Below are 24,168 nucleotides of genomic sequence, written 5' to 3'. Positions count from 1 at the left end.
TTGGACCTGAGGTCTGGAGTTGCCTCTGTAAGGGCATATATATATGTAACGGCATGTAGAAAGGAGATATTTCTCTCATTTTCGCTTGTTCCGGTAATCCACTCATAGGCTGCTGCTGGCCCAGCCCTGCTCCCAGCGCCTGTTCCAGCTCCTGTGGGATCTGGCCAAGCCAGGTCAGGCTGCCACAGCTTTGCCTTGTGCTCTCTGCAGGTCACGTAGGGGATGTCCACCCTGATTAATCACAAAGAACCAGAGCCCGGCTCTGCAGCGCGCAGGCAGCTCTGTGCTCACCCTACCCAGTGTCAACCCAGCTGTGCTGCCTGCAGCCTGGCTGATTTGGTAAATAAACCTCTTTTCTGGGTGCAGGAAACGGTTGTCTGTCTTCACTGTGTCTTGAAAACGTCAAGTAACTCAGGGTTGTTTGAAAATCCCTAGGTCAGAAGGCACACACAGCTCTACTGCTGAACCACCCAAGGCTCGAAAACAGAGAGGATGATTTTTTAGACCCAGTTCAGCCATTTGCCAGAATCATGCGTATTGTACACACTGCAGCTTATTTATATACAGCCGGTGTCAGCTGCTCCAGCCCAGACGATGCCCTGGTCACCCACGTAACCCCTACACCCAAACAGCTCCAAATTTTCCCTGTGTCTAGAGTATGAAGTCACACCAGACTGAAAAATGGAGTCTGGTACATTTATTAAACCCCAATAGACTACATCTCCCCCTCCCCAATTATTTTAAGGTCCCTTTTGAACATGATGTGAAAAACGCGGCACTTCTTACATCAGGGTCCCCAGGAGGCACAGCAGCCAGGCGACAGCTAGCGGGGTAATGCTGGTCCCCGGCTGGGTTCATGGTGTGGGGCAAGCCACCACCCACGCACAGCCTGGACGTGAAACTGCACTGGCTTGCCCCAAGAACTGCAGTTTTGGGGTTAAAGGTTGAGAATTTGCGTTACAGCCCGTCTGGCCCTGGGCAGCCAGCAGGGGCAGCGCTGGGCACCATTCCAGTCAAGGGAGGGGGAAGCCCGAAGGGGTCGGGGGAGCCCACACAGGGGTCTGCGTGGTCAGGGCTGGAGGGGACACCTCAGCGGGGCTCCCCGGGGCCGTGCCCCGCCACGGCCCGAGAGGCAGCAACCCCCGCCCTGGGGAGACCCCCTACCCACAGCCGTGAGGGCGGCCGTCGTGCTGCCGTCAAGTACCCGCAACCGCCGCAAACCCCGCCGTTCCCAGCACGACCTACCGTAAAGCAAAGACACGCCCGCTTGCCCAAGAGAGCTCGGCTCCGTGGGCGGCTCCGTGGGCGGGGGGGAAGGCGGGACGCAGCTGGCACGGCCAATAGAAGCCTTGCACTTGCAACCTTGCAGGGTGAGTGGCGCTGCACGTGGTGACAGTGCCACGCGCGCGTGTGCAGCGGCGGCCATGGCGGTGAGGCGGGGGCGCGGGGATCGGATCGGATCGGCGTCCCGAGGTGTCGGCGCCCCGATGGCCCCTGTGGCGGGGCCGCGGGACGCTGGGGCGAGCCGTGCTGTCTTCCGTTCGCAGGGCTCGGCGGACGCGGCGGGCCAGGAGCCTCCCGCCGGGGGCGCGGCACGGAGCGCGAAGAGGGCCGCACCGGCCGGGGCCGGAGTCCTGCAGCCGGCGAAGCTGAGCCGGGCCGAGCTCTACAAGCCGCCGACCAGCGAGGAGCTCAGCCAGCTGAAGGAGACAGAGGACCTCTTCCACTCCAGCCTGCTCCGCCTGCAGGTCAGCCGGGAGGCCCGCCGGCCCGAGGGGTCGCCGTTGGCCGCGCTCTGCCCCTCGGGGGGCTAAGCTAGGGCGGGCAGGGGGGAGGCCGGGGAGCAGCGGGGTGCCGGATCCGGAGCTTTCCAGGAACTGCCTGGGGAAGAGACCCCGGGCCGCTGGCAGGCCCCTGTGCCCTCCTGACCCAGTAAATCCTCTGCAGGAGCTGGGCACGGGGCAGGGACAGAAGTCACAGCCTTTGCAAGGCACCCAGTGTATTACTGATGTTTACACCGTAATTCCTATCACCATCTCGAACCAGGCTCTTTGCTTCGTTTACACCACTAAAATTGAACACGCCCCGCCGCCCCCCCGCCCCCCCCCAGCACATACCTGCCGTATGGTGGAAGCACAAGCATTGCATCCCTTCCTGCCGTGATTTATTGCTTGTCGGCGTGAGGAAGTAACATCACCAGGTGCACCCAGCGCCTGTCTTTGACCAGCTTCTGGATGAGACGGGAGAGTTGGTTTATGTCCTGGGAAAGCAGACCGCCTGTGTTAGGAGGAGGTCAGGCTGGTGACTAGATGGCTCCTGGTGATTGTAACATTGGCAATTTTTATAAGGAGCAGCTTTGATCTGCTGGTATTGGTGGCACAATCTGTAGGGCCAGGTTCATGGTATGAACCTGCACAGTTGTTTCCTGCAGATGGTATTCTGTTGTACAAAAAAACCTTTCTGAGAGCTATGCCTATGTGAATCAGGTTTTTGTTGCTGGACCTCACACAGAAGCCAGTGGGATGGAGTCGATTTCCATCCAGCATTTCACAGGAGATCACAGGAGCTGCATTATTCTTGTGCCCAAGGGCTGACTGGGCTCCCAGCTCTGGGCAGGGTTTGTACAGAGGCTCAAGTGTGTTCCCCAGCTCACCTGCTGCCCTCTTCACCAGGCTTGTGGTTGGTGCTGGAGGACCAGGTAAAGGGCAGAAGCAATTCCAGTGTGGCACCTACTTTTTGTGGTCCCCTTTCCCCCTACAGATCGAAGAACTTCTGAAGGAGGTGACATTGAAGGAGGCAAAGAAGAAGAAGATTGATGCCTTCCTCCATGAAATTAACAGCTTGCTGAGTGCCATCCCAGAGACCCCAGAAACTGAAGTATGTCCCCCAGGGATGGAGGAGGTGGCAGGGCCCCTGTATGGAGTAGGCTCTGCTGTTGCTGTGCAGGCAAAGGTCCCTGTGGAGCATCTCCCTTAGGGACTGAAAGAATATTACTTTATTTCATGTTAGAGGGGAGAGGGGGATGCTCCATCTGTACACCCTGGGTGCGGGTGCCTGCACTTGTGTGGGGAGAGGCATCCTGGTCTCTGTTAGTGATGCTTAGAGCTTTTCATGTGTCCTGTCTGTTCCCAGCTCACTGACCAGGCCTGGCTCACCAAGGGCGTGAAGGTCCCGTTCCTGCAGGTGCCATTCAGTGTGAAGGGAAGGTTCCGCTTCCTGCCCCCGGCTGAGCTGAAGGTGGTGGGCAGCTACCTGCTGGGCACCTGCATTAAGCCAGAGATCAATGTGGACGTGGCGGTGACCATGCCGCGGGTGAGTCTGGCCATTCTCGCTCTCAGGTTGCCTGGGCTGAGCCCCATCCTCTCCGGTCCCCCATGGCCCCTGCCCTGTCCTCTCCATTCCTGAGTAAGGTTGTGGCATCTGGATGTTCAATGTGGTGACTCTGACAAGGAGCTGGGGAGTACAGTCTCACCACTAACTCAAATTAGATCTTTCAGCTGCTTTGATTGTAGCTCTTCATGAGGATCTTCCTTCTCTCTGTCTGGGCTGAACCTCTTCCACATTGGTGGGGAGATAGATGCTGTCCCGCTTTGTACCCCATTGCACTTCTGCCCCAGCTCCCAAGTCGGTGTTACGAGGAGGGTGATATTTGCAGGCTGTTACCCTACTAGAGCTCCCTCCTTTTGCTGCCCAGACTTGCTCTAACAGGGTTTGAGATGAAGCGATGCTGTGTTTGGCTGTGTGGCTCTGCTCTGTCTCCTGTGATCCTAGAGCCTGGTGAGCCAGCAGCAAGGTAGTGCTGACAGACTTGGAGCTCCTTGGGGCTGTAGCCATGTGTCTCAGAGAGGGCTGCCTGTGGGGCCGGGTGGAATGGTGGGCGGTGTAGTGCCTTGGACTGAACTGGGCTCTGCAGGCAGGTGAGGTGGGATTGCCCTGTCCCTCTCTTCCCAGGAAATCTTCCAAGACAAAGATAACCTGAATCAGCGCTACCACCGGAAGAGAGCTCTGTACCTGGCCCACATCGCCCAGCACTTCTCCAAGGAGAAGCTCTTTGGCAGCATGAAGTTTGCCTACATGAACAGCAACCATCTCAAGCCCATCCTGCTCCTGAGGCCTCAAGGTGGCACTTGAGCCTTGCTCTTGTTGGGGGTGTGAGTGGGTACTGGCATTAGGTGGACGGTGGCGTGGTGGTCTCATACCATGTAACAAGCCCTTTGGAGAGAAGTCAGTCGTGGGGCTGTCATCACAGTTGGTAATAAATTTTGGAGCTTCGATGCTCCCAGTTGTACTCTCCCTCCACACAGAGCCTAGTCCTCAAGGTCTTTTCCCCTCCCAGTCACCCTCTGCAGCTTGGTTGGGCTCCTTGGCCTTGGTCTTGCTGGCTCTCCCACCGTGTAGGTACTTCAGGGAGTAAAGCAGACCCTACGAAACACTGTGTCTGGTGCTGTCCTTCTTCCCTGCTCTCCCCAGCCCTGCTCCCCGCCATCCTCTTGCCTTCCCCGGGCAGCTGGGGAGCCTGGCTTTTCTCTGAGATGACATGGGATGCATGGGCTGCTGGGTGCTCCTTGTTTCTGCAGACCCCAGGTGATAGCAGATTTGGGTCTGGGACAGGCAGTGGCATGGTGAGACCAGGGCAGGCAAGGGAGTGCTGGGATACCAGACTGGCTGGTGAGATGAAGATGAGACTTGCACATGTGCAACATTACCTCTGGGTTATTGTTGGCTCTGGGATGTGGTCACTCTCTGCTCTGAGATGATTTCCGCTGTTGCTGAGCTTTGCTGGGAAGGAGCTTTTTCCTTTCCCCAAGCTGGGGACACCCTGTTTTCTCAAGCTAATTTCTGACTAATCACCTCTAACAGTTAATCTCTTCCTCCTGCACTTTTCCCCCCTGGTGCTTACAGGCAAGGATGAGAAGATGGTCACCGTCCGACTCCATGCCTGTCCTGCCCCGGGTCTCTTCAAACCCAGCCGCTTCTATCCCAGCAAGAACAATGTCCGGACAGCCTGGTTCACGGAGCAGAGCACCCCCAAAGAAGGTAGGGCCTGGCACTGGGGGAACACAAGGCTGCTCGGTTCAGCCAGAGACTGCACCCAGTGCCCGGATGTGGGTTTGCTACAGCCCTTTTCTGTGAACAGGAGGTTTGTGGTTGGGTCCAACGTCCTGTTGTCTCCCTACACAGGAGCCCCCGAGCCCCCAACCCCGCACTACAACAACTCCATCCTCTGTGACATGGTGCTGCTGTCCCACCTGCACTTCTTGTGTAGCGCAGCCACTGACTTCCCGGGCATGAAGGATGGCCTGGCCCTTCTCAAAGTTTGGCTGAACCAGCGGCAGCTCAGCAAGGTATGTCTTGTGCCAGAGGACAGGGATGGCTCTGCTTGCTTGGCTAACCTGCCTTTGGCCTGCTCTCCCTTCCTAGGGGTGGAAGGGTGGTGGTTTGGTCCTCATGTGTGGTATGGTGGGCTTGTGACTCTCATTTGAGCTGTATTAGGTTTCAAGGAGCTCCATCCTACCCTGTGGGTTGCAACGAGTCTGTGTGTACCGGACAATCATGCTTCCTTGAGATCCCTGGAATGAAATTCATTCCATTTCCCAAAGAACTTCAGGGTATTGCCTTCCTGCATGGGGATCCATGTCTCTGCTCATTGTACAGGGCTCTGCCTCAATGTCTTTCTGGCAGGCTTGGGAGCTGCCCTGCTCGTTCTGACAGAGGCCAGAAGCAGTCATGTGGGGTGTGCACCGGGGCTTATGGTGCATCATTGAGCCCTTGTTGACTCAGCCCTGTGTTTTCCTAGGGTTTGGGGTGCTTCAATGGGTTCTTGGTCTCCATGCTGGTTGCCTACCTGCTGATGAAACGCAAGATTGTCAAGATGATGAGTGGGTACCAGGTGCTGAGGAGCACCCTGCAGTTCCTGGGTGAGTTTCCAAGGGCCTCTCTAGGCAGGGAAAGGCTGGTGTCAGCAGAGGCTCTGCATGAAGCCTGAACATGGTGGGGGAGGGGGGAATTGTGGCTTTTCTCTCTCTGATGCTGAGACCCTGAGGGTGGGATGGACAGGAGGCATGAGGCAGCAGAGCAGGGCTGGATGGAGCAGCTTGCAGAGAGGTGGGTAGCTCCCATCACAAGGTGGAGGCCAGCGTTGCGTTCTAGCACTGTTAATGTTGTGAGACCATGGTGGTATTGGCACACAGCTGTATCACTGTCACCAGTGGAGGAGATGTGGATGGTGGTGTGACTTGTTCCTTCCTGTCTGCCCACAGCCAGCACGGACCTGAGCGTGATGGGGATCAGCCTGGCGAAGGATGTGGATGCCTCCCTGGTAAGCAACCCTCCGGGGTGTCTGGCTATGCTGCCAGCGCTGCCGGGGCAGGGATGTGCCTGTTAGGGACGTTGGATGGCAACGAGGTGGTGGTGCCCTGGTGTCTGTGCTGCACTGTGGCACTAAGGACTGTGTTTGCTCTTCCAGCCTGTCCTGGATGACTTCCACCAGGCGTTTGAAGTGGTCTTTGTGGATCCCTCTGGGCTGGTGAACCTCTGCGCTGACATGACTGCCAGCAAATACCACCAGGTAACAAGCAGGTTGTGATGGCATCCTGAAATGCTGTCTTAGGAGTGAGCTGAAGCAGGCTGAGGGTGGTTAGATGTCTTGGAGGAGCACGTTGGCAATGGGGAGGGGGTTCACTGTTTCTTTTTAAGCTTTTAATGTCCATCTCCAGCTCTGAAGCTTAGAGGTGAATTTTAAGACTTGGATGTACTGCTGCCTTAGCTCTCTTGCTCGAATGATGGAGGAAAGTTGTTTTCTTTCTGGGGCACCTTTGGGTGAACCCAGGGAGGTGTTTGGCAGAAGTAACTGTTTTGGAGCAGGAAAAAAGCCACCTTGATGGCAGGGATATCAAGGAGGGATTGTCTGGCCAGCAGTGACAGCTGTTGGTGACTTGGCTTCACGCTGAGGTCAGAGGCTGTCTGGAATCAGGGTCTGCTGCTGGCAATGGAGCTGGGGTGGCCGTGGCTGATGGTGAAGCATTGGTGACTACTGCTGGAGGGATTTGCTTTCCTTCTCCCCTCCTATTCATGCTCTTGCTCTGTCTTGTCTCCTTGCTTAGATCCAGTTTGAAGCCAAGCGCTCAATGGAAATTTTGGATGATCGGATGGTGGATGGCTTTCAGGTGCTGCTCATGACTGCGAAGCCCATGCTCAGAACCTTTGACCATGTCTTCCAGTGAGTCTTGCTCTACTGGTGGGGTAGTGCTGAGGATCCTGTTCAGAGAGGAGTGGGCTGCTTCTGGCTTTGGACTGGGGCGGATTTGGACCTGTGTGGTGGGAGGTAGCCCTGCTAGCTGTGAGATAGACACTGGTGCTTCTTGCATTTGGCTATTCTGCATTTACTGTCTAGATAGCCTCCCAGGTGGAGAGCAATGCTTTGGCCTTTGGGAATGATGACTGTCCCAAGGACCAGCATGTCCTGTGGTGCATCCTGAGATGCCAAAGTGCTGTGCTGCTTCTTGTAGCTCCCATCCTGGGCCACGACCATCTACTCCCCGCTTCATCCATAGAATCAGAATCATAGAATGGTTTGGGTTGGAAGGGACCTCAAAGATCATCTAGTTCCAACCCCCTGCCGTGCATAGGGGCACTCTCCACTAGACCAGGTTGCCCAAAGACCCATGCGACCTGGCCTTGAACACTTCCAGGGATGGGGCCTCCACAACCTCTCTGGGCAACCCGTTCCAGTACCTCACCACTCTCATAGTGAAGAATTTCTTTCTAACATGTAATCTAAATCGACCCTCCTTCAGCTTAAACCCATTCCTCCTTGTCCTGTCACTACACTCCCTGATAAACAGTCCCTCTCCAGCTTTCCTGTAGGCCCCTTCAGGTACTGGAAGGCCGCAATAAGGTCTCCCTGGTGCCTTCTCTTCTCCATGCTGAACAATCCCAACTCTCTCAGCCTGTCCTCAGAGGAGAGGTGCTCCAGCCCTCTGATCCATCCTCTAGCATCTCTCTCTCAGAAAGGATTTGGTGGCAGAGGTGAGTGACCAGCTTCTCTCCTTCTTCTGTAGCCTGAAGCATGTTTCCAAGCTGCAGGGTGCCTGCAAGAAGATGCAGCTGCTGAACGAGCTGATGGATTGGGGTGGGAACTACGTGGCCACGGCCCTTCCCTTTGTTGTCTCACTGCTGACCCGTGGGCTGGCCGGGAGAGCCCTGCTCGTGGCTCACTCCTTGCCCCAGATCCCTGAGGTAATGCAGCTTGTCAATGACAGTGCATCCTTTGCAGCACGCGGGGTCTTATGTGTCCCTCCTGGCACTGCTGGGCATGGGGAGGCGATATTTGCTCATTGGAGAAAGATCCAGACCTGTCCCCTTTGTGGGGGATACAGGACCTGAGGCCCTGCATTGGGGTGAGGGGTGCAGCTGGGAGGCTTGGTCTGGGCAGAATTCCTGGCTCAGTAATGGGGCAGGGTGAAGACAACTGGTTTTTTTTCGTTGGGGTGACCTATTAAATGAGGTTTTCCCTGTCTGTGTTCATCTGGGCACCTACGAGCACGTAGCGGGAGCTTCTTCCAGCAGCCGAGTATCCCAGCAGCTGCTGCTCCAGCAACCTCATCTCTCCTTGTGCTTCATGTTCCCGGTTTTCTTACAGTGGTCGATTGATGCTGAGCCCCCAAAACACAAGGATGTCGGGTCCCTGATGTTTGGGCTCCTGTTTGTCCCCGAGTTTGCTGCCAGTATGCTGGAGAAGGGACCACAGGCTGATCACCCTGAGGTGAGGGGAGCCCTGCTTGTGCTGAGTGGGATGGAGCAGAGCTAGTGCCATGCTGTGGTTGCAGATGGTTGGCTGACAGTCACAGGAGTGGTTCTGCTGGTCCCAGCTGTGACCTGTGTCCCTGGCCTGGCTTGGCCAATGTTCCCCCCGACAGGCCCTGGACTTCCGGACCTTTTGGGGGGAGAAGTCAGAGTTGCGGCGGTTCCAGGATGGCAGCATCTGTGAGGCAGTGGTGTGGGAGGCTGACACCATCTGCCAGAAACGTCTCATCCCTGAGCAGATCGTGAGACACCTGCTGAAGCTGTAAGTCACACTGAGCAGCAGCTGAGGCTGGGGGACCTGCAGCTGTGTGGGGGTCACTGCCACTCTCCTGGTTTGTGCCATGTCCCTGGTAATCCCGTTATTAGCCTTGCGCTTTGGGGGACATTCTGGGTCGTTTTGGCTTTGAAATCTGGAAGTCATTTCAGTCGTGGTCCTGATGCTGCGAGCTGCTTCGCAAGAGAAGGTGGGGAGGGCAAAGATGTGGTGCTGTAGCTTCTGCTAATGGTAATGTTAAGGGCAAGGAGGCAGCCTGGTCCTGCCCTTACATGCAGATGGGATGTTGGGGGACACGTTGTTGGGAGAGATGGAAGAGAAGCTGTTTGGATCTTGCAGGATGTTTAATGAAATCCTCTGAGACCCTGTAGTAGTTCACAAGGTTCGGTCTCCCTACGGCATTGGAAGGCCTCTCTGTAGCAGTTTATACCTTCTGCCAAAACCCAAACCCTCTTGCACAGAATGAAGGGGTTGCCTGGGCCTCTTTATCCCAACTCGAGGAAGGATTTTCGAAGGAAAGGCTGCACATTGGTGGCTTTGGCTTTGAATCCTGTGAAGCTGCACAAGTTGCTGGGCCACTTTGGGTGGATAACTTGGGAACAGGAGGAATGCGCAGAGATTGGTCTTCTCACCGTGACCTTCCTGTATGGAGGGATTCCTCATCCTGGAACTGACCCTTACCTGTGGGTGCAGCAGGCAGAGTCAGGATGGATGGGTTGGTGCATCGTAGCTCTAATGCTCTGTTGTCTTCTTCCACACAGCCATGCGGACATTCCTGAATCCTCCATCTGCTACATGGGAGCCCTGCTGGAGTCTGTTATCAGGACTGGGCAGGAGGTATGGCTGCTCTCCCAGTGGGGCTGTGGGTTTCTCAAGGAAAGGGAGGTATGGGGAGAGCTATAGGGAGGCCACGTTAGCTTTATGGCCCTGAGGCATCTGGGTGGTTACCAAGAGAAGGCAGCGAGGGTAAGGAATATTGCTGCCCGCAGGTAACTTTAATAGGCAGTGTGGTGTGCTCCTTGGATCTGCCAAGCCTTTCATGCCAGCCAAGGCATAGCTGCTCAAGTCCTCTTGCGCTAGCAGTCCCCACACCCCATTTTCCCCTGCAAGCATCCCACTGGCCTTCTCTCTCTGCTTGTGTCCGCTATGTCCACGTCATCTGAGGATATATCACTGTCCCACTGTGCTCCCCCGGCTGCACCTTTCAGGTCCTGTGTCCTTCAAGATATGGGCCAGACACTTCCGTGCTTTCATCCCATAGGTCCAACTGGGAAGCCCAGGAGAAGGATCTTTCCTGTCATGGTGCAAAGTGCTAGATCATGCCCACCAAGCCCTGCTTAGTGCTCCAGCTGAATGTGCAGCTGAAACAAAGAAATGTCACTTTGAGATGGAAAGATTGCGTCTTGGAGGCTGGGGAATCTCCCCCTCCTTACTTCTTCTTTCCAGCTTGTGTAATTAAAGCCTGGAGATGAGCCATGAGCACTTTGGCACCACGTTGCTGGTCTTTGGTAAAAACAGCTTTTTACCTGGCTGTTGAATGGAGGAGGAAGTTGTTTCCTTTCCCCTTTTTAAGAGCAAAGGGGAGCAAATATGATCAAAAGAATCTTCTGTTCCAGGACCAGCTGTGGTCTGGGCAGAGCTACCTGTCAGATTTGGGATGAGATGCTAGTTTTTACAGCCTGTTGTGTGGTGAGGTAGCAAAATCTGTGTGCGCGTGTCCCTGCAAGCTAGCCTGTTTCGAGCTAAAAACCCCACACTCAGAGGGGATGCACTTTCCTAGAGCCTGAGGGGCATTTAGGAATCCTTGAGGAACAAAGGAGAAACTCACTGTTGTGTGTAGGGTGGTGGGTACAGGTGTCTGTCTCTGCTCCTCCAGCTGTTTTTGTGCAAGCAGCCCGGGGAGCCTGTCGTGGTCAAGGGACTTGAGGGCCAAGGGAAGATGGATGATGCACCCAGCTCTGGAGGCAGGAAGGACGGGGGTTTGTCATTTGTGCTGCATCCCACAGAGGGTGCTGCTGTTCTGCCGTGAAGCTGGGGCTGGACAGATGCATGTGGCTTGATTCAGGCGCATCTGAGCTGAGTGGTTTGGAGTCAGTGATGTCTCCTCCTTGTTCAGGCTCCTCTGCTGTGCTTCTGGGAGGTGGAAGCAGCAAGGGCAGCAGCAATTTGTCTTTCGGTTCTTCTCATAAGCCCTCCACAGGGCTCCTGCAATGCTCTGGATATTTTCTCTCTGTGCTTTTGCCATGCTTCACAGTTCTGCCTTTGATGTAGTTGGAGTAGTTTTCTGTTAACTGCTGCCTCTGGTGGCATTGCAATAATTGTCAGGAAGGCAGTAGCAGAGCTTTCACCTTGCCAGTATGTGATCCCTTTATCCCCAAGTTTTAGCTTCTCCTTTCCTAGAGAGAACAATGGTGGTACAACTCTCGGTGCTGCCTTAGTGTCTTGCACAGGAAATAATTTCACTTACCACTTGAAACACAATCTCTAACATTTGACACTGTCCTGCATGATATCCTTGTCTCTAAATTGGAGAGACATGGATTCGATGGATGGATTGCTTGGTGGATAAGGAATTGGCTGGACAGTCACACTCAAAGAGTTGTGGCCAATGGCTCAATGTCCAAGTGGAGATCAGTGACGAGTGGTGTTCCTCAGGGGTCGGTATTGGGACCGGCACTGTTCAACATCTTTGTCAGTGACATGGACAGTGGGATCAAGTGCACCTTCAGCAAGTTTGCTGACGACACTAAGCTGTGTGGTGCGGTCAACACGCTGGAGGGAAGGGATGCCATCCAGAGGGACCTTGACAGGCTGGGGAGGTGGGCCCATGCAAACCACATGAAGTTCAACAAGGCCAAGTGCAAGGTCCTGCACATGGGTCGGTGCAATCCCAAGCACGACTATAGGCTGGGTGGGGAATGGATTGAGAGAAGCCCTGAGGAGAAGGACTTGGGGGTGTTGATCGACGAAAAGCTCAACGTGACCCAGCAATGCATGTTTGCAGCCTAGAAAGCCAACCATGTTCTGGGCTGCATCAAAAGCAGCTTGACCAGCAGGTCGAGGGAGGTGATCCTGCCCCTCTACTCTGCTCTGGTGAGACCCCACCTGGAGTACTGCGTCCAGCTCTGGGGGCCCCAGTACAGGAGAGACATGGAGCTGTTGGAGTGAGTCCAGAGGAGGCCACGAAGCTGATCAGAGGGCTGGAGCACCTCTCCTACGAGGACAGGCTGAGAGAGTTGGGGTTGTTCAGCCTGGAGAAGAGAAGGCACCAGGGAGACCTTATAGCAGCCTTCCAGTACCTGAAGGGGCCTACAGGAAAGATGGTGAGGGACTGTTTATGAGGGAGTGTAGTGAGAGGACAAGGGGTAATGGGTTTAAGCTGAAGGAGGGTACCGAGAGAGGCTGTGGATGCCCCATCCCTGGAAGTGTTCAAGGCCAGGCTGGATGGGTCTTTGGGCAACCTGGTCTAGTGGAGAGTGTCCCTGTGCATGGCAGGGGGATTGGAACTAGATGATCTTTGAGATCTCTTCCAACCCAAACCATTCTGTGATTTTTCGAACATGCCTGTGGCTGCTGGGGAGCCACAGACAGTCTTGCCTTTGGCTTCCTTCTCTCTTTTACCTCCCTGTTTTGCTGGGTGCTCTTGCCAGAAGCTGCTCCTAGGGGTGTCAGTCCTGGCTCCTCGGAGCTTGGCTGTGATGCCAGCCCAAGAGGGAGCCAAGGTGGGTGCCCATGCAGGAGCAGAAGAGGTGAATGAAGAAACTCCCTGTGTGTCCGCAGGCATTTGGGACAGGCGAGGAGGCCATGGTCAACATTGTCTGCTCCTACGATGACCTGAGCCGCAAGCTTTGGAACCTGAAGGGGCTGCCGCTGACGGTGACGGCTGTGCAGGGTGTCCACCCAGCCCTGCGGTACACGGACGTGAGTGTCCCTGGGCACAGCGTGCACATGGAGTCTGCAAGGAGCTGGGCAGGGGGATCCCCTGGGGTGAGGGGGGACAGAGAATTAGTCATTCTCTGCTTTTGTGGCTCCTGAGAGCCCTCAGGATGCAGTGCCTCTTCTTTGCTGTCCCATCCATTGGGCTGACTGTGCACAAGTTGGCTAAGCCCTACGTGCCCGGGGGCTTTGTTGGGGTGAGAGGTTTGGGGTGAGGGGGTGGACAGTGCTGCAGGGTTTCTGCTCCTTGTTCTCAGTTCCCAGGTGGCTGTTCTTTCCTAGGTCTTCCCTCCCATTCCCATGAAGCCGATTTATTCCTTCCATACCCGAATTAGGACCAAGCGCTTGCTGCTTCCCTCAGAAGAGAAGCCCTGCCCAGCCTACATAGCCCCTTTGAAGAGTAAGTGGGGAGAGATGTGAGCGGGAGATGATTTGGTGTGGGGAAGCGGAGGCAGGCAGCAATGCTGGCTCCATTATTGCTGCATTGGTGTGCCACAAGTGGGAGCAGAGCCCCAGCTCCTCCTGCTCTCATGCTGTAACCTCTAGTCCCAGCCACCCCCATCCAACACCTCATTTCTGCGTGAGTCTCACTGGCCTCCTGCTGTCCCTTTTGTCCCCAGTCATCTGCCACATGGAAGGCAGTGGCCAGTGGCCGCAGGACAAAGAAGCCATCAAACGCATCAAGGCGGCTTTCCACCTCCAGCTGGCTGAGCTCCTGCAGCAGCAGCACCAGTTGGTTTGCAGACCTGCGGCCACCCACACCGATGTGTACAAGGTAGGGGGGTGACCGGGACCTCCTCCAGGCCTGACGTGTTACCAAGGAGGCAGGTGGGGGGCTGTGGCAGTGATCTCACTGGACAAAACCAGGATTTGGATGGTCGGCTTAGGAAGGAGCATGGTGATACTGCACTGATACCAGGATGCTGTGGTTGTGTCCCTGAGGTGCAGTGTAGCACACCAGCATGTGTTACCACCAAGCCTGACTTCACCTTCTGCTCCCATCTCAGGATGGCTATGTTTTCCGTCTCCAAGTAGCCTACCACCGGGAGCCCCTGATCTTGAAGGAAGTGGTCACCCCAGAAGGGATGCTGAAGTACCAGGACACAGAGGAGTCTCGGCAGCTGGAGCTGGAGACGTTGCATCTTCCCTACCTAACCAGCTCCCTGCATGGGTAGGTGAGGCATGGGGTGCCTGGGGCGGGGGCAGGATGTGGGACATGGCTGGAAGCCAGTGTGGAGGTGCCCTTGGATGTTGTAGCGTGATGGTGAGGAGAGGACCTCACTGTGGAAAGTGGCCCTTCAGACCACCTCGTCAGAAGCTCTGCGGGAGGATGGAGGGATGAATGTGCATGAGGACGGCACTGGTTGTCCCTGTTGTTGCATCTGAGGTTACTGGTATGGGGAGACGGTACCGAAGAGCTGCAGGGTTACAAGAGGAGCATGTGGCAGTGTTTCCCCTTTGTTCCCCCAAAATCTTAACGCCCACAGACAGTGCCCAGTGCTTGTGATGCTGTGCGCGTGTTCCTGGCAGATGTTTGCCCCTCTCTTCTCTCCTGGTAAATGCCAAAAGGGCATTTTGGGTCCTGGGATGTGTTGGTTGAGCAGCGGCTTGTCTCCCTCCTTGCAGGCTCCAGCAGCAGCACCCTGTCTTCAGCAGCACTTGCCGGCTGGCCAAGCGCTGGGTCAGTGCCCAGCTCCTGAGCAACAACATCTCTGAGGAGTGTGTGGATCTCCTCGTGGCGTTTCTCTTTGTCCACCCAGCCCCCTTCACACCGCCCAGGTGAGGATGAGGAGCCCAGGCTGGCCCGATGGGGATTTAGTGCCTTTTTCTTTGCCTGGGATGGAGGAGGGATGGGATGCTTCTAGGGCAGGAGGTTCTGGGAGAGTGGACAGCAGTGAGCTGTGTGTGTCCTGTCCATTCTTGAGAACTGGTAGTGCCCCTCGTCCTGGGGGTGACAGCTGGGAGAAGTAGAGGTGAGGGCTGTGTGGTGGCTACCAGTGTCCTGTGCCTCGTGGGTTCCCCGAGAGGGATGTTACGGTGGTGCTGGCAGCTGCAGCCTCCCTTCCTCCTGGAGAGGACTCCCAAGGGAAGGATGAGAGGTGGGTTGCTGAAATCTGAACAGAGAAGTGTATTTGTAAATAACCCTGTGGGGCCAATAGCTTGCTGGTCCCCGGTAGGTGAATGAGATGTGGCCCAGAGGGAGTGAAATGAAGTTAAAGGGAGTGTTTTTGCTCCATGTGGAGCCAAAAGGTTACTCTGCCCTGCACTAGGGGTCTGGTTTCCTTCCCCAAAGTAGCAAGGAGTAACAGCCTGATGCCTGAAATGCTTTCCTGTCTCCTGTCTTCCTCTGCTAGCAGGAGCCCTATCATCCCAGCTGTCTGGCTTTGTGCATGTGTTGTGGCACAGGGGAAGTGGCGTAGTGGGAGCTTGGCTGGCATTCAGAGCTGCACTGGAGATGGGAGCAGCCCTTTCTCCACCTCCCCCTTGCTCCAGCCCCAGGAGTCTTGGGGAGTGGTGGGAGATGGGGCAACCAGGGGCAATATTTCACTTTTTGCTGGTTTCTTTTACTTGGGGAAGGAGGAGCAAGGGGGAAAAGACTTTCACTGGGGGTTCAGAGAAGGGGAAGTGCCTCATGCTTGCTCTGGACTTTCCTCTCCCACCATGGACATCTCTTCTTGGACTGCATGTGTGCATTGTTAAGTGACCCCCATAGCCCCTCTTGCTGCCAAGGGAGCAAATGCTGGTGTTGAACTCTTTTGTCTTGCATGCAGTTCTCCCCAGGTGGGATTCCTGCGCTTTCTTGACCTGCTGGCAACCTTTGACTGGAAAAACAACCCTCTGATCATCAACCTGAATGCTGGCCTCACAGGTGAGCAGGGAGCATGCAGGAGAGCTGTGGCCTGAGAGTCTTGAGCCCTCCTTGGTCAGGTCCTGGCTCCAGGGGTCTTGCATACATGGAGGTGTTACAGCTTCTGCTGGGGCAAGGAGATTTTTCCACTCCCTTAGTCCTGTCCTACCGTGCTTAATTTGGCTTCGAGGTGGGTTTGGTTGTGGCATGGGATTTTTTTTTTTTTTCCTCCAGCCTGCCATTGAAGAGGTGGATCTTGGTGATGATGCTCTGCTGCTTCTGGTCTTGCTGAAATCTGTTATGAGCCTGGGCAGTGTTGGATGCAGTGGTGTCTTTGAAGCCCTCTGCTCCTTTGTAGCTGGCATTTTTGCTTGAGGCTTTGCCCTGGCTCCTTGGGGCCAAACCTTCATTTGTGCTGGGAGAGCAGTCAGGCTTTTGAATGGGAAGTGTCAAAGCTTCCTGTGCTGTGTCTGCTTTGAGAGCATTGCTGCACCACTCAGATCGCAAGCATCACAGAATCCCAGAATGGTAAGGGTTGGAAGGTCTGGAGATCATCTAGTCCAACCCCCTGCTAAAGCAGGATCACCTAGAGCAGGTTGCACAAGATCACATCCAGGTGGGTTTTGAATCTCTCCAGAGAAGGAAACTCCACAGCCTCTCTGGGCAGCCTGTTCCAGTGCTCTGTTACCCTCAAAGTGAAGAAGTTTTTTCTCATGTTCAGATGGAACTTCCTGTGTTCCACTTTGTGCCCGTTGCCCCTTGTCCTGTCACTGGGCACCACTGAGAAAAGTCTGGCCCCATCCTCTTTGACATCCATCCTTTAGATACTTGTAAGCACTGATGAGATCAGCTCTTTTGTTTTCTCCAGACTAAACAGCCCCAGCCCTCTCAGCCTTTCCTCATACGAGAGATACTCCAGTCCCCTCATCATCTTTGTAGCCCTCTGCTGGAGTCTCTCCAGTAGTTCCCTATCTGTCTTGAACTGGGGAGCCCAGAACTGGACACAATATTCCAGATGTGGCCTCACCAGGGCAGAGTAGAGGGGGAGAAGAACCTCCCTTGACCTGCTGGTCACGCTCTTATTAATGCATCCCAGGATGCCATTGCTCTTCTTGGCCATGAGGGCTCACTGCTGGCTCATGGAGAGCTTGGATTCCCAGATCCTTCTCTACAGAGCTGCTTCCCAGCAGGTCAACCACTAACCTGTACTAGTGCATGGGGTTATTCCTCCCTAGGTGCAGGACCTTACACTTGCCCCTGTTGAATTTCATATGGCTCCTCTCTGCCCAACTCTCCAGTCTGTCCAGATCTTGCTGAATGGCAGCGCAGCCTTCCGGTGTGTTGGCCACTCCTCCCAGTTTTGTATAGTCAGCCGACTTGCTGAGGGTACACTCTGTCCCCTCATCCAGGCCATTGATGAATATATTGAATAAGACCAGACCCAGTACTGACCCCTGGGGCACACCAGTAGCTACAGGCCTCCAACTAGATTCTGCGCTGCTCATCACAACTCTCTGGGTTCTGCCATTCAGCCAGTTCTTTACCCACCTCATTGTCCACTCATATAACCCACACTTCCTAAGCTTGCCTATGAGGATGTTACGGGAGACAGTGTCAAAAGTCTTGCTGAAGTCGAGATAGACAACATCGACTGCTCTTCCCTCATCCAGCCAGCCAGTGATGCCATCATAGAAGGCTATCAGATTGGTCAGGCGTGATTTCCCCTTGGTGTACGCATGTTGACCACTCCTGATAGCTGATGATCTACTAGTCCCTGATTTCAAAACCTGCAAGGGAAAAGGGCTGCAGTCCTCCAGGCATTGTTATCTCCTCAGTGTTGGAGATTTCCTTGTAATGGTGTCTGGTTTCCAAAGGAGCATGTTGTCATATCCAAGTGCATCTGTGGTCCTGCTTCTTCCTTGTGTTTTGTCTGTTGACCATCTTTTGGATAAATGCCATCTTTCCCCATGAGCCAGAGGAGACCACAGGACTGTCTTGGCTTTGCATGGTGGTGGGCTGGGGGAGATAGCTACACTAGCTTTTAAAGGTGATTTATAAGAAAAGTTAAAGCTGCTTGGGAGTGGTGTAGACAATGCTGGAGGGAGCAGCTGTTTCTGTGAGTTTCAGCACTCCCTCAAACTTTTCTTTTTTTGAGAGAATTGGGTGTTGGAAACTGCTGTTTTTCTACCTTGCAGCTTTTTTTAATGAACAAAATGGGATACGTTTTTGGCCAAAGAGCTATTTTTTTCCCTCTCACTTGAGAGGAAAAAGAAGAAAAAAAAAGAAAACTCTTTGAGTACAAACTGTGTTGTTTGCTTATAACGTGAATTCCCAGCTTATCTGTCCCAGTGCCTGCCATGTTTTGAGCCACATCTGAACCTGCCTGGGTGGGTTGAGAGCAAAGGTCCATCTAGCCCTGTATCCCGTCTCCAGAACTTCCCAGAGCTGGATGCTGAGGGAAGTGTGTGAGCAGAGCAAGCCCATGGCGATTGAGCTTTGATTGCATGTGGATGTGGGATTAGAGGGTGGGAGAGTATAAAAGCCCACTGTACTGGCCTTTTCTGGGCTGCAGCACATGGTTGAGGAGGCTGGAGGGCTGTGGATGGCGCAGTGCATCTCACCTGTCTGCCTGCCTTCTCCAGATGCCGACTGTACAGAGATCAAGAACAAATTTCTGGCTGCTCGCTCTCACCTCCCCGTCATGTTCATTGCCACCCCCAAAGACCGGTGGAGCTCCATGTGGACCCAAGGACAACCTTCCGCACAGGTGAGCCAGGCCTTCTGTTCTTGCCCTACGGTGGCTGCTGACTTGGGGCAGTTCCCTGCTCCCCAGTGCTGGAGCCAGCTCCAATGGCCCGTGGATGAGCAGCGTCCCTGCTACATCCAGGACTGCTGAGTTTCACCCTCTGACTTTCTTCCCTCCCCAGATCCTGCATCGCCTTCTCGTACTGGCCTCAGAGTCTCTCCGGGCCCTGGAGGAGCAGCTCATGGACCCACTCAACAGCCAGGATGTGAAGGTAACCCCTTGGGGCACCAGCAGAAGGGGTTTTCTGGCAAAGCATACTGGTCTTCAGTGATGGTCACTGGGATGTGTGAGTAGGATTCAGGCTGTGGCCATGTGTAGTTGTCCCAGGATAAGGAGCAGCAAGGATGGGAGCTGGGAGGCTGGTGCCCCAGTCTGTTACCCTGCTTCTGGGGGACCCAGCTCTGAATAGCAACTTGGTGTGAAATATCACTGACTAGAGCAAATTTATTTTGTATTCTCTGGTTTTCTTGGGGCATGAGCAAACCTGTGATGTTCCTGTGCCAAATCGGTCATGTGTCTGTGCCTGGAGCAAATGGCTTCTCTGGAGGACTCTCTTTTGGTGTAGCTGTGCAAACGTGGCTTGTGTGCTTGAGTCTAACCAAGCCCAGGGTGGGAGAGGTTTTGCTATGAAGTTAACAGGCACTTTAGGAAGATGTTATTTTGATTTGAGTGGAGGAGCAGGGCCATGTATAGTTTAATCCTCTTTCTTCAGTGATTTTTTTTTTTTTCTTAAGTTAAAACATCCATTACTCAAATGGACCTAGGAGGTGTAGACATGTTTATTTGCCCTTTGAAGGCAGATACGTTTTTGTTGGTGTACCAATTTGTGACCTAGGCAATTGAAGCTGAGAGGACTTGAAAAGCCAAGTTGGTTAGATATGACAGATTCACATTTGGGAAAAACCCACCACAGAGTGTTTTTTTTCCTGCCTAGGCAATGAAAAAAAGGATTTACTGCCATTGCTTTCAGTTCTGGTGCATTTTGTGCTGGAAGCATTACAGGGGTGAGACAGGAGCACTGTGTGTTACAGGGCTGTTAAGGGGTGAGATGCTGTATGTGTGAGACATGCCACTATGCTGGAGTTACGTTGTGGACCCAGGACTGAAATCCAAGAAGTGGAGTGTGAGCTGGGGGTCATTAACTCCCAGAACAAGCTGTTGCCTGTCCATAGCACCTTCCCAACCCCTCAACTGTGCCAGTTTGGTCCTCCTTCCCCTTCCCCTTCCCCTCCCCATGGTCATTGCAGGGGGATCCTTTTTCATCCCTAGAGTATGGAGATGGTCTGTACCAGCGTCCTCCCAAGCCTGTGACATTCCTTAGGGATAAACATGGGATGCTCTTTCCAGGGCTGCTAATCTGTTTGTAAGCAAAGCATGGGGCTGGGAGGAGGGAAAAACTTTTCCAGTGCAACTTGGGAGTTGTCTTCCCTTCACATGTATCTTAAGAGGGTGCTTCAAGTTTTTTTTTTGTCTTTGCATTTCAGTTGCTTGGGGACGTGCCTGCTCTCATGCAGATGCAGACATGGGTTTGTGAGCTCTGTTTCTTTGCTTCCAGGGGGATATGATAAACCATGGACTTGGTCAGCTGGGTGGGAAAGGAGCTCTGCATGGACCAGAGCTGGAACTCGGTCCTGATCACTGATGTTCTTCATGTGTGCTCTCCTCAGCCAGGCTATAAACCAGCTCCAAGCAGTGTCCCACACCAGCACCAAGTTGGGCAGTGTCCCACGCCTCTGTTCATGTCCCCACATCATTTATTCCACAAGCTGAACACCAGGTTGTGCGGGAGTATTGATCTGCTGCAGGGTAGGAAGGCTGTACAGAGGGATCTGGACAGGCTGGATCAGTGGGCCAAGGCCAACTGTATGAGGTTCAACAAGGCTCAGGGCTGGGTCCTGCACTTGGGTCACAACCACCCCATGCAACACTACAGACTTGGGGAGGAGTGGCTGGAAAGCTGCCTGGTGGAAAAGGACCTGAGGGTGCTCGTCAACAGCCGGCTGAATATGAACTGGTAGGGTGCCCAGGTGGCCAAGAAGGCCAACAGCATCCTGGCTTGTATCAGAAATAGTGTGGCCAGCAGGACCAGGGAAATGATCGTCCCCCTGTACTCAGCACTGGTGAGGCTGCACCTCAAGTTCTGTGTTCAGTTTTGGGCCCCTCACTACAAGAAAGACATCGAGGGGCTGGAGCATGTCCAGAGAAGGGCAGCAAAGCTGGTGAAGGGTCTGGAGCACAAGTCTGATGAGGAGCGGCTGAGGGAACGGGGGTTGTTTAGCCTGGAGAAGAGGAGGCTGAGGGGAGACCTGATCGCTCTCTACATCTACCTGAAAGTAGGTTGTAGCCAGGTGGGTGTTGGTCTCTTCTCCCAAGTAAGAAGTGATAGGACAAGAGGAAATGGCCTCAAGTTGTGCCAGGGGAGGTTTAGATTGGGTTTTGGGAAAAATTTCATCACCAAAAGGGTTATCAATCATTGGAACAGGCTGCCCACGGAAGTGGTTGAGTTACCATCCCTGGAGGTATTTAAAAGACATGTAGATGTGGTGCTTAGGGACATGGTTTAGTGGTGGACTTGGCAGTGCTAGGTTAACAGTTGGACTCAACGATCTTAAAAGTCTTTTCCAACCTAAACAATTCTATGATTCTATAAAATATATGCATAGTTTTTAGTTTGTTCCATTTTAATACAGCTGTATCCACAGTGCCAGATCCTGCTTATCCAAATATTTATGTGTCTGGGATTGCTCCTGTCCATTAATGGGGCTTGCTCTCACCCTCTGTTTGCTTGATGGAAGATGCTGCTACCCTCTGCGGCAACGCCTGTTGGACAACACAGCTGTGTTGTTATTACACAGCTCTTCGTGTCCCCTGGGTGTCATTTGGCTCTTGTTAGCTTCTTGCCTTCCCTCTTCATTCTGGGATTCTGCCGCATTTGGCATGGTTATCTATCTCAGATCACTGTCTGTCCCTCTCTCAATTGCCCACCCTACTGTCATGCACTTTGGTGGGCTTGCTGTGGTGAGGGCTGCAGAGGACCACCTTGGCCCTGTGGAATGCTCTTCTGCAGGGACTGTCCTTGAGTCCTGGAGACAGTGGTTAGACTTTTCTGCCAACCTGGGAAACCAGTAGGGTAGAGAGTGTAGCCCTTCTGGCTAGGTGTCTGATGTGGCTAGAGAGCAGCTCCCTTCTCTAGGGGTTGAGCTTGCTGGACAGTTGGGCTTTGGCAATCAGTCTGTCCTTCCTGGTGCACTTTGGTGGTCCAAAGAACATTTGGCCTATCCACCAGGAGATAGCCATGGGGGAACCACCTTGCTCTTGACAAAGTCCTTGTCACAGCACTTGCATGGGGTATAGAGGAGTCAGGGTCACATCCTTCTGATGTGAGCAGAGCCCATACTGGAGTGGGGACATGTCTCAGCTCAGAGAGAATGAGGTGGCCAATACGGGCCGGAGCTGCTCATGGCTCCACCACAGACATGTTTTTCCTGTGGATGGCAAACTTATGACATTAATCTCACAATAATTTTGGCTTCGGTTTACTGCTTTCTAAGGACAATGGAATAAAATGCAAGCAAGGATTTTGGAAACCTCTGTCATCTCTCCTGCTCACCTGTGTCCTATATTGAGTAGCACTGGTGTTTTCTTCCTGCAGATGGTGTTCCGCCCTCCTTTGGACTTCTACGATGTCCTAATCCACCTGAATCCAAATCAGATTCCTCGACATCTGGAGAGTGTGGACCGGCCACTAAAGTCATTTTCGCGGGGCGTGGTGAAGAACAGCACTGCAGTGAAGATCCTCTTTCCTGTGGTGGATTATGACCCTGTACAGTGCTACCTCCAGGAGCTGAGAGTAAGCACAACCCAGTGGGGAGGCACAGGGGCTATGTGCCTAAGGGGGAGCTGCCTTTTGGCATTCAGGTCCTTAGTTACCTGCCACTGCATGACCTTGTTGGTGACATGGTGACATCTTTGTGTATTTTGGATGGGATGGTCAGTCTTTGTGTGCATCTGAAATTGCTTCTTCAGCAGAAGATCTGGTGAATGCACCACGCATTCCATGGAAATGAGAGTGCTGATGATGTGAGAATGACCACAGATACAAAGCACCTGGAGCTTTTGCTGAAGAATTTGATATTTCAGTGCAAAAGTATCTTTAAGCTGTTTGTCTCTAGGCAGATAATTGATTTTTCATGGCTTCTTGCACCAACTGGAGTCCATGATGGACAGTAGCTACCCATATTTTCTAGGGGAATGTACAGAATCTATGGCACGGTACTGGCAGGGCTCCTGCTGTTAGGCCAATGGCTGCATGAGCCATAGAGGCCAAGTATTGGTCAGAGGATGGTTTCACAGGGGCTGGTTACGGAAGTTGGTAATGTGGATATATGAAGAACATCAGTGTCCAAAGTCATCAACCCAATGCTTTTCCACTCTGTGTCCATGCCAAAGCCTCAGCAAGCTAGGGAGATATGCAAGATGCTGTGTGGCAGTGGTGATTCTGTCCACACCAGATCTGGATATCCAGTACTTAGCAGACATGCAGCTTCTGCCTCTTTAGCCCTTCCCAGCTTCGTGTGCGGTAGCTGAGCAAATGTTAGTGTGCAGAGAGGAGGGGCTGTGATGCCCTTTTTTTTCAAAACCTGGCTTGACTTTCAAGTACCATCATCCCTTACCCACTGAAGGACTGTAAGCAGTGTCAGAACTGCCACAGGAATTCTAGGCTGGCGTTGGCAGAAAGGGTGCTGTGGAGGTCTCTGGCCCCATTACCCTGCTGAGGGCAGAGCCAGCTTTGATGTTAGAGTAGGCTGTGCAGACCCAGTCCTGCTGAATGCCATCTATCTTCAGAGATGGAGATTTCCCACCTCCCTGTCCCAGTGTTTGGCCACCATTTGTTAAAATTTGTTTCCTAATACGTGATTGGGATTTGCCTTGTTGCAGTGTGTTTTGGCTCCTTGGGTCCCTGAGGCAGCCTGGGCTGTGCTAGTGGCAGTTTGCTGAAAGGCAGAGCTGGAGCTAGGGGAGCTTTAGCTGTGTTCTGGCAGCTCCTGGCCGGCCCTGCCAGCCCTCCTGGGTAGCACGGCAGGTCAGAGGGCTTTGCTCTTGCCCTTCTCCTGACCAACGTGCTGGGAGGGTTTTGTCCGCCTTCCCATATGCTTCTCTTGCCTGAAGATTTGGTATAAACTTCTCTCCAAGCTTGTGTTGGGAAAGGAGGTGTGCCTGCAAAAGAAAAATAGTTTTTGGTTACATCTCTTCTCCTGGGCTACAAGCAAGCCTCTTGTGGGCTCTGTAGGATTTCACGTTTGCTGGCCCCCAAGCTAGCTAATCCTGCATACAGCTGCTGAGTGTTTCTCTGCTGCCACTGTCAGGTTCGGCCATGGTGGCATCTACATGGAAGGACAGACAGCAGAAGGGGCTGGATCTTGCTTCCAGATCCATAGAAAGAATTGAAAGAATTGCAGAGATGCCTGAATTAAAACTCCAGTTCAGGCTGGAAGATAC

General features: G+C 53.7%; 1 protein-coding gene across 2 annotated transcripts in view; it reads left to right on the top strand.

Moving 5' to 3' along the window:
* Positions 1 to 1,395: 1,395 nt before the first annotated feature.
* Positions 1,396 to 24,168, top strand: part of NOL6 (nucleolar protein 6) — a 32,062-nt gene continuing 9,289 nt past the window's right edge. Inside the window, exons 1-24 of one of the 2 annotated variants that reach the window (XM_054810683.1) lie at positions 1,396 to 1,430; positions 1,548 to 1,748; positions 2,761 to 2,877; positions 3,133 to 3,312; positions 3,952 to 4,120; positions 4,903 to 5,037; positions 5,182 to 5,345; positions 5,798 to 5,918; positions 6,261 to 6,319; positions 6,467 to 6,568; positions 7,104 to 7,219; positions 8,061 to 8,238; positions 8,642 to 8,764; positions 8,919 to 9,067; positions 9,841 to 9,916; positions 12,860 to 13,000; positions 13,298 to 13,415; positions 13,636 to 13,790; positions 14,023 to 14,186; positions 14,642 to 14,794; positions 15,787 to 15,884; positions 18,506 to 18,630; positions 18,791 to 18,880; positions 22,322 to 22,519. In XM_054810683.1, coding sequence (XP_054666658.1) covers positions 1,425 to 1,430; positions 1,548 to 1,748; positions 2,761 to 2,877; positions 3,133 to 3,312; positions 3,952 to 4,120; positions 4,903 to 5,037; positions 5,182 to 5,345; positions 5,798 to 5,918; positions 6,261 to 6,319; positions 6,467 to 6,568; positions 7,104 to 7,219; positions 8,061 to 8,238; positions 8,642 to 8,764; positions 8,919 to 9,067; positions 9,841 to 9,916; positions 12,860 to 13,000; positions 13,298 to 13,415; positions 13,636 to 13,790; positions 14,023 to 14,186; positions 14,642 to 14,794; positions 15,787 to 15,884; positions 18,506 to 18,630; positions 18,791 to 18,880; positions 22,322 to 22,519 — 3,138 coding nt within the window. In that variant the 5' untranslated portion in view covers positions 1,396 to 1,424. The other variant, XM_054810682.1, reaches the window with a different exon arrangement.

This window comes from Grus americana, chromosome Z (genome assembly GCF_028858705.1).
Source record: "Grus americana isolate bGruAme1 chromosome Z, bGruAme1.mat, whole genome shotgun sequence".
NCBI classification, from domain to species: domain Eukaryota; kingdom Metazoa; phylum Chordata; class Aves; order Gruiformes; family Gruidae; genus Grus; species Grus americana.
This window is presented reverse-complemented; position numbering and strand designations above follow the sequence as displayed.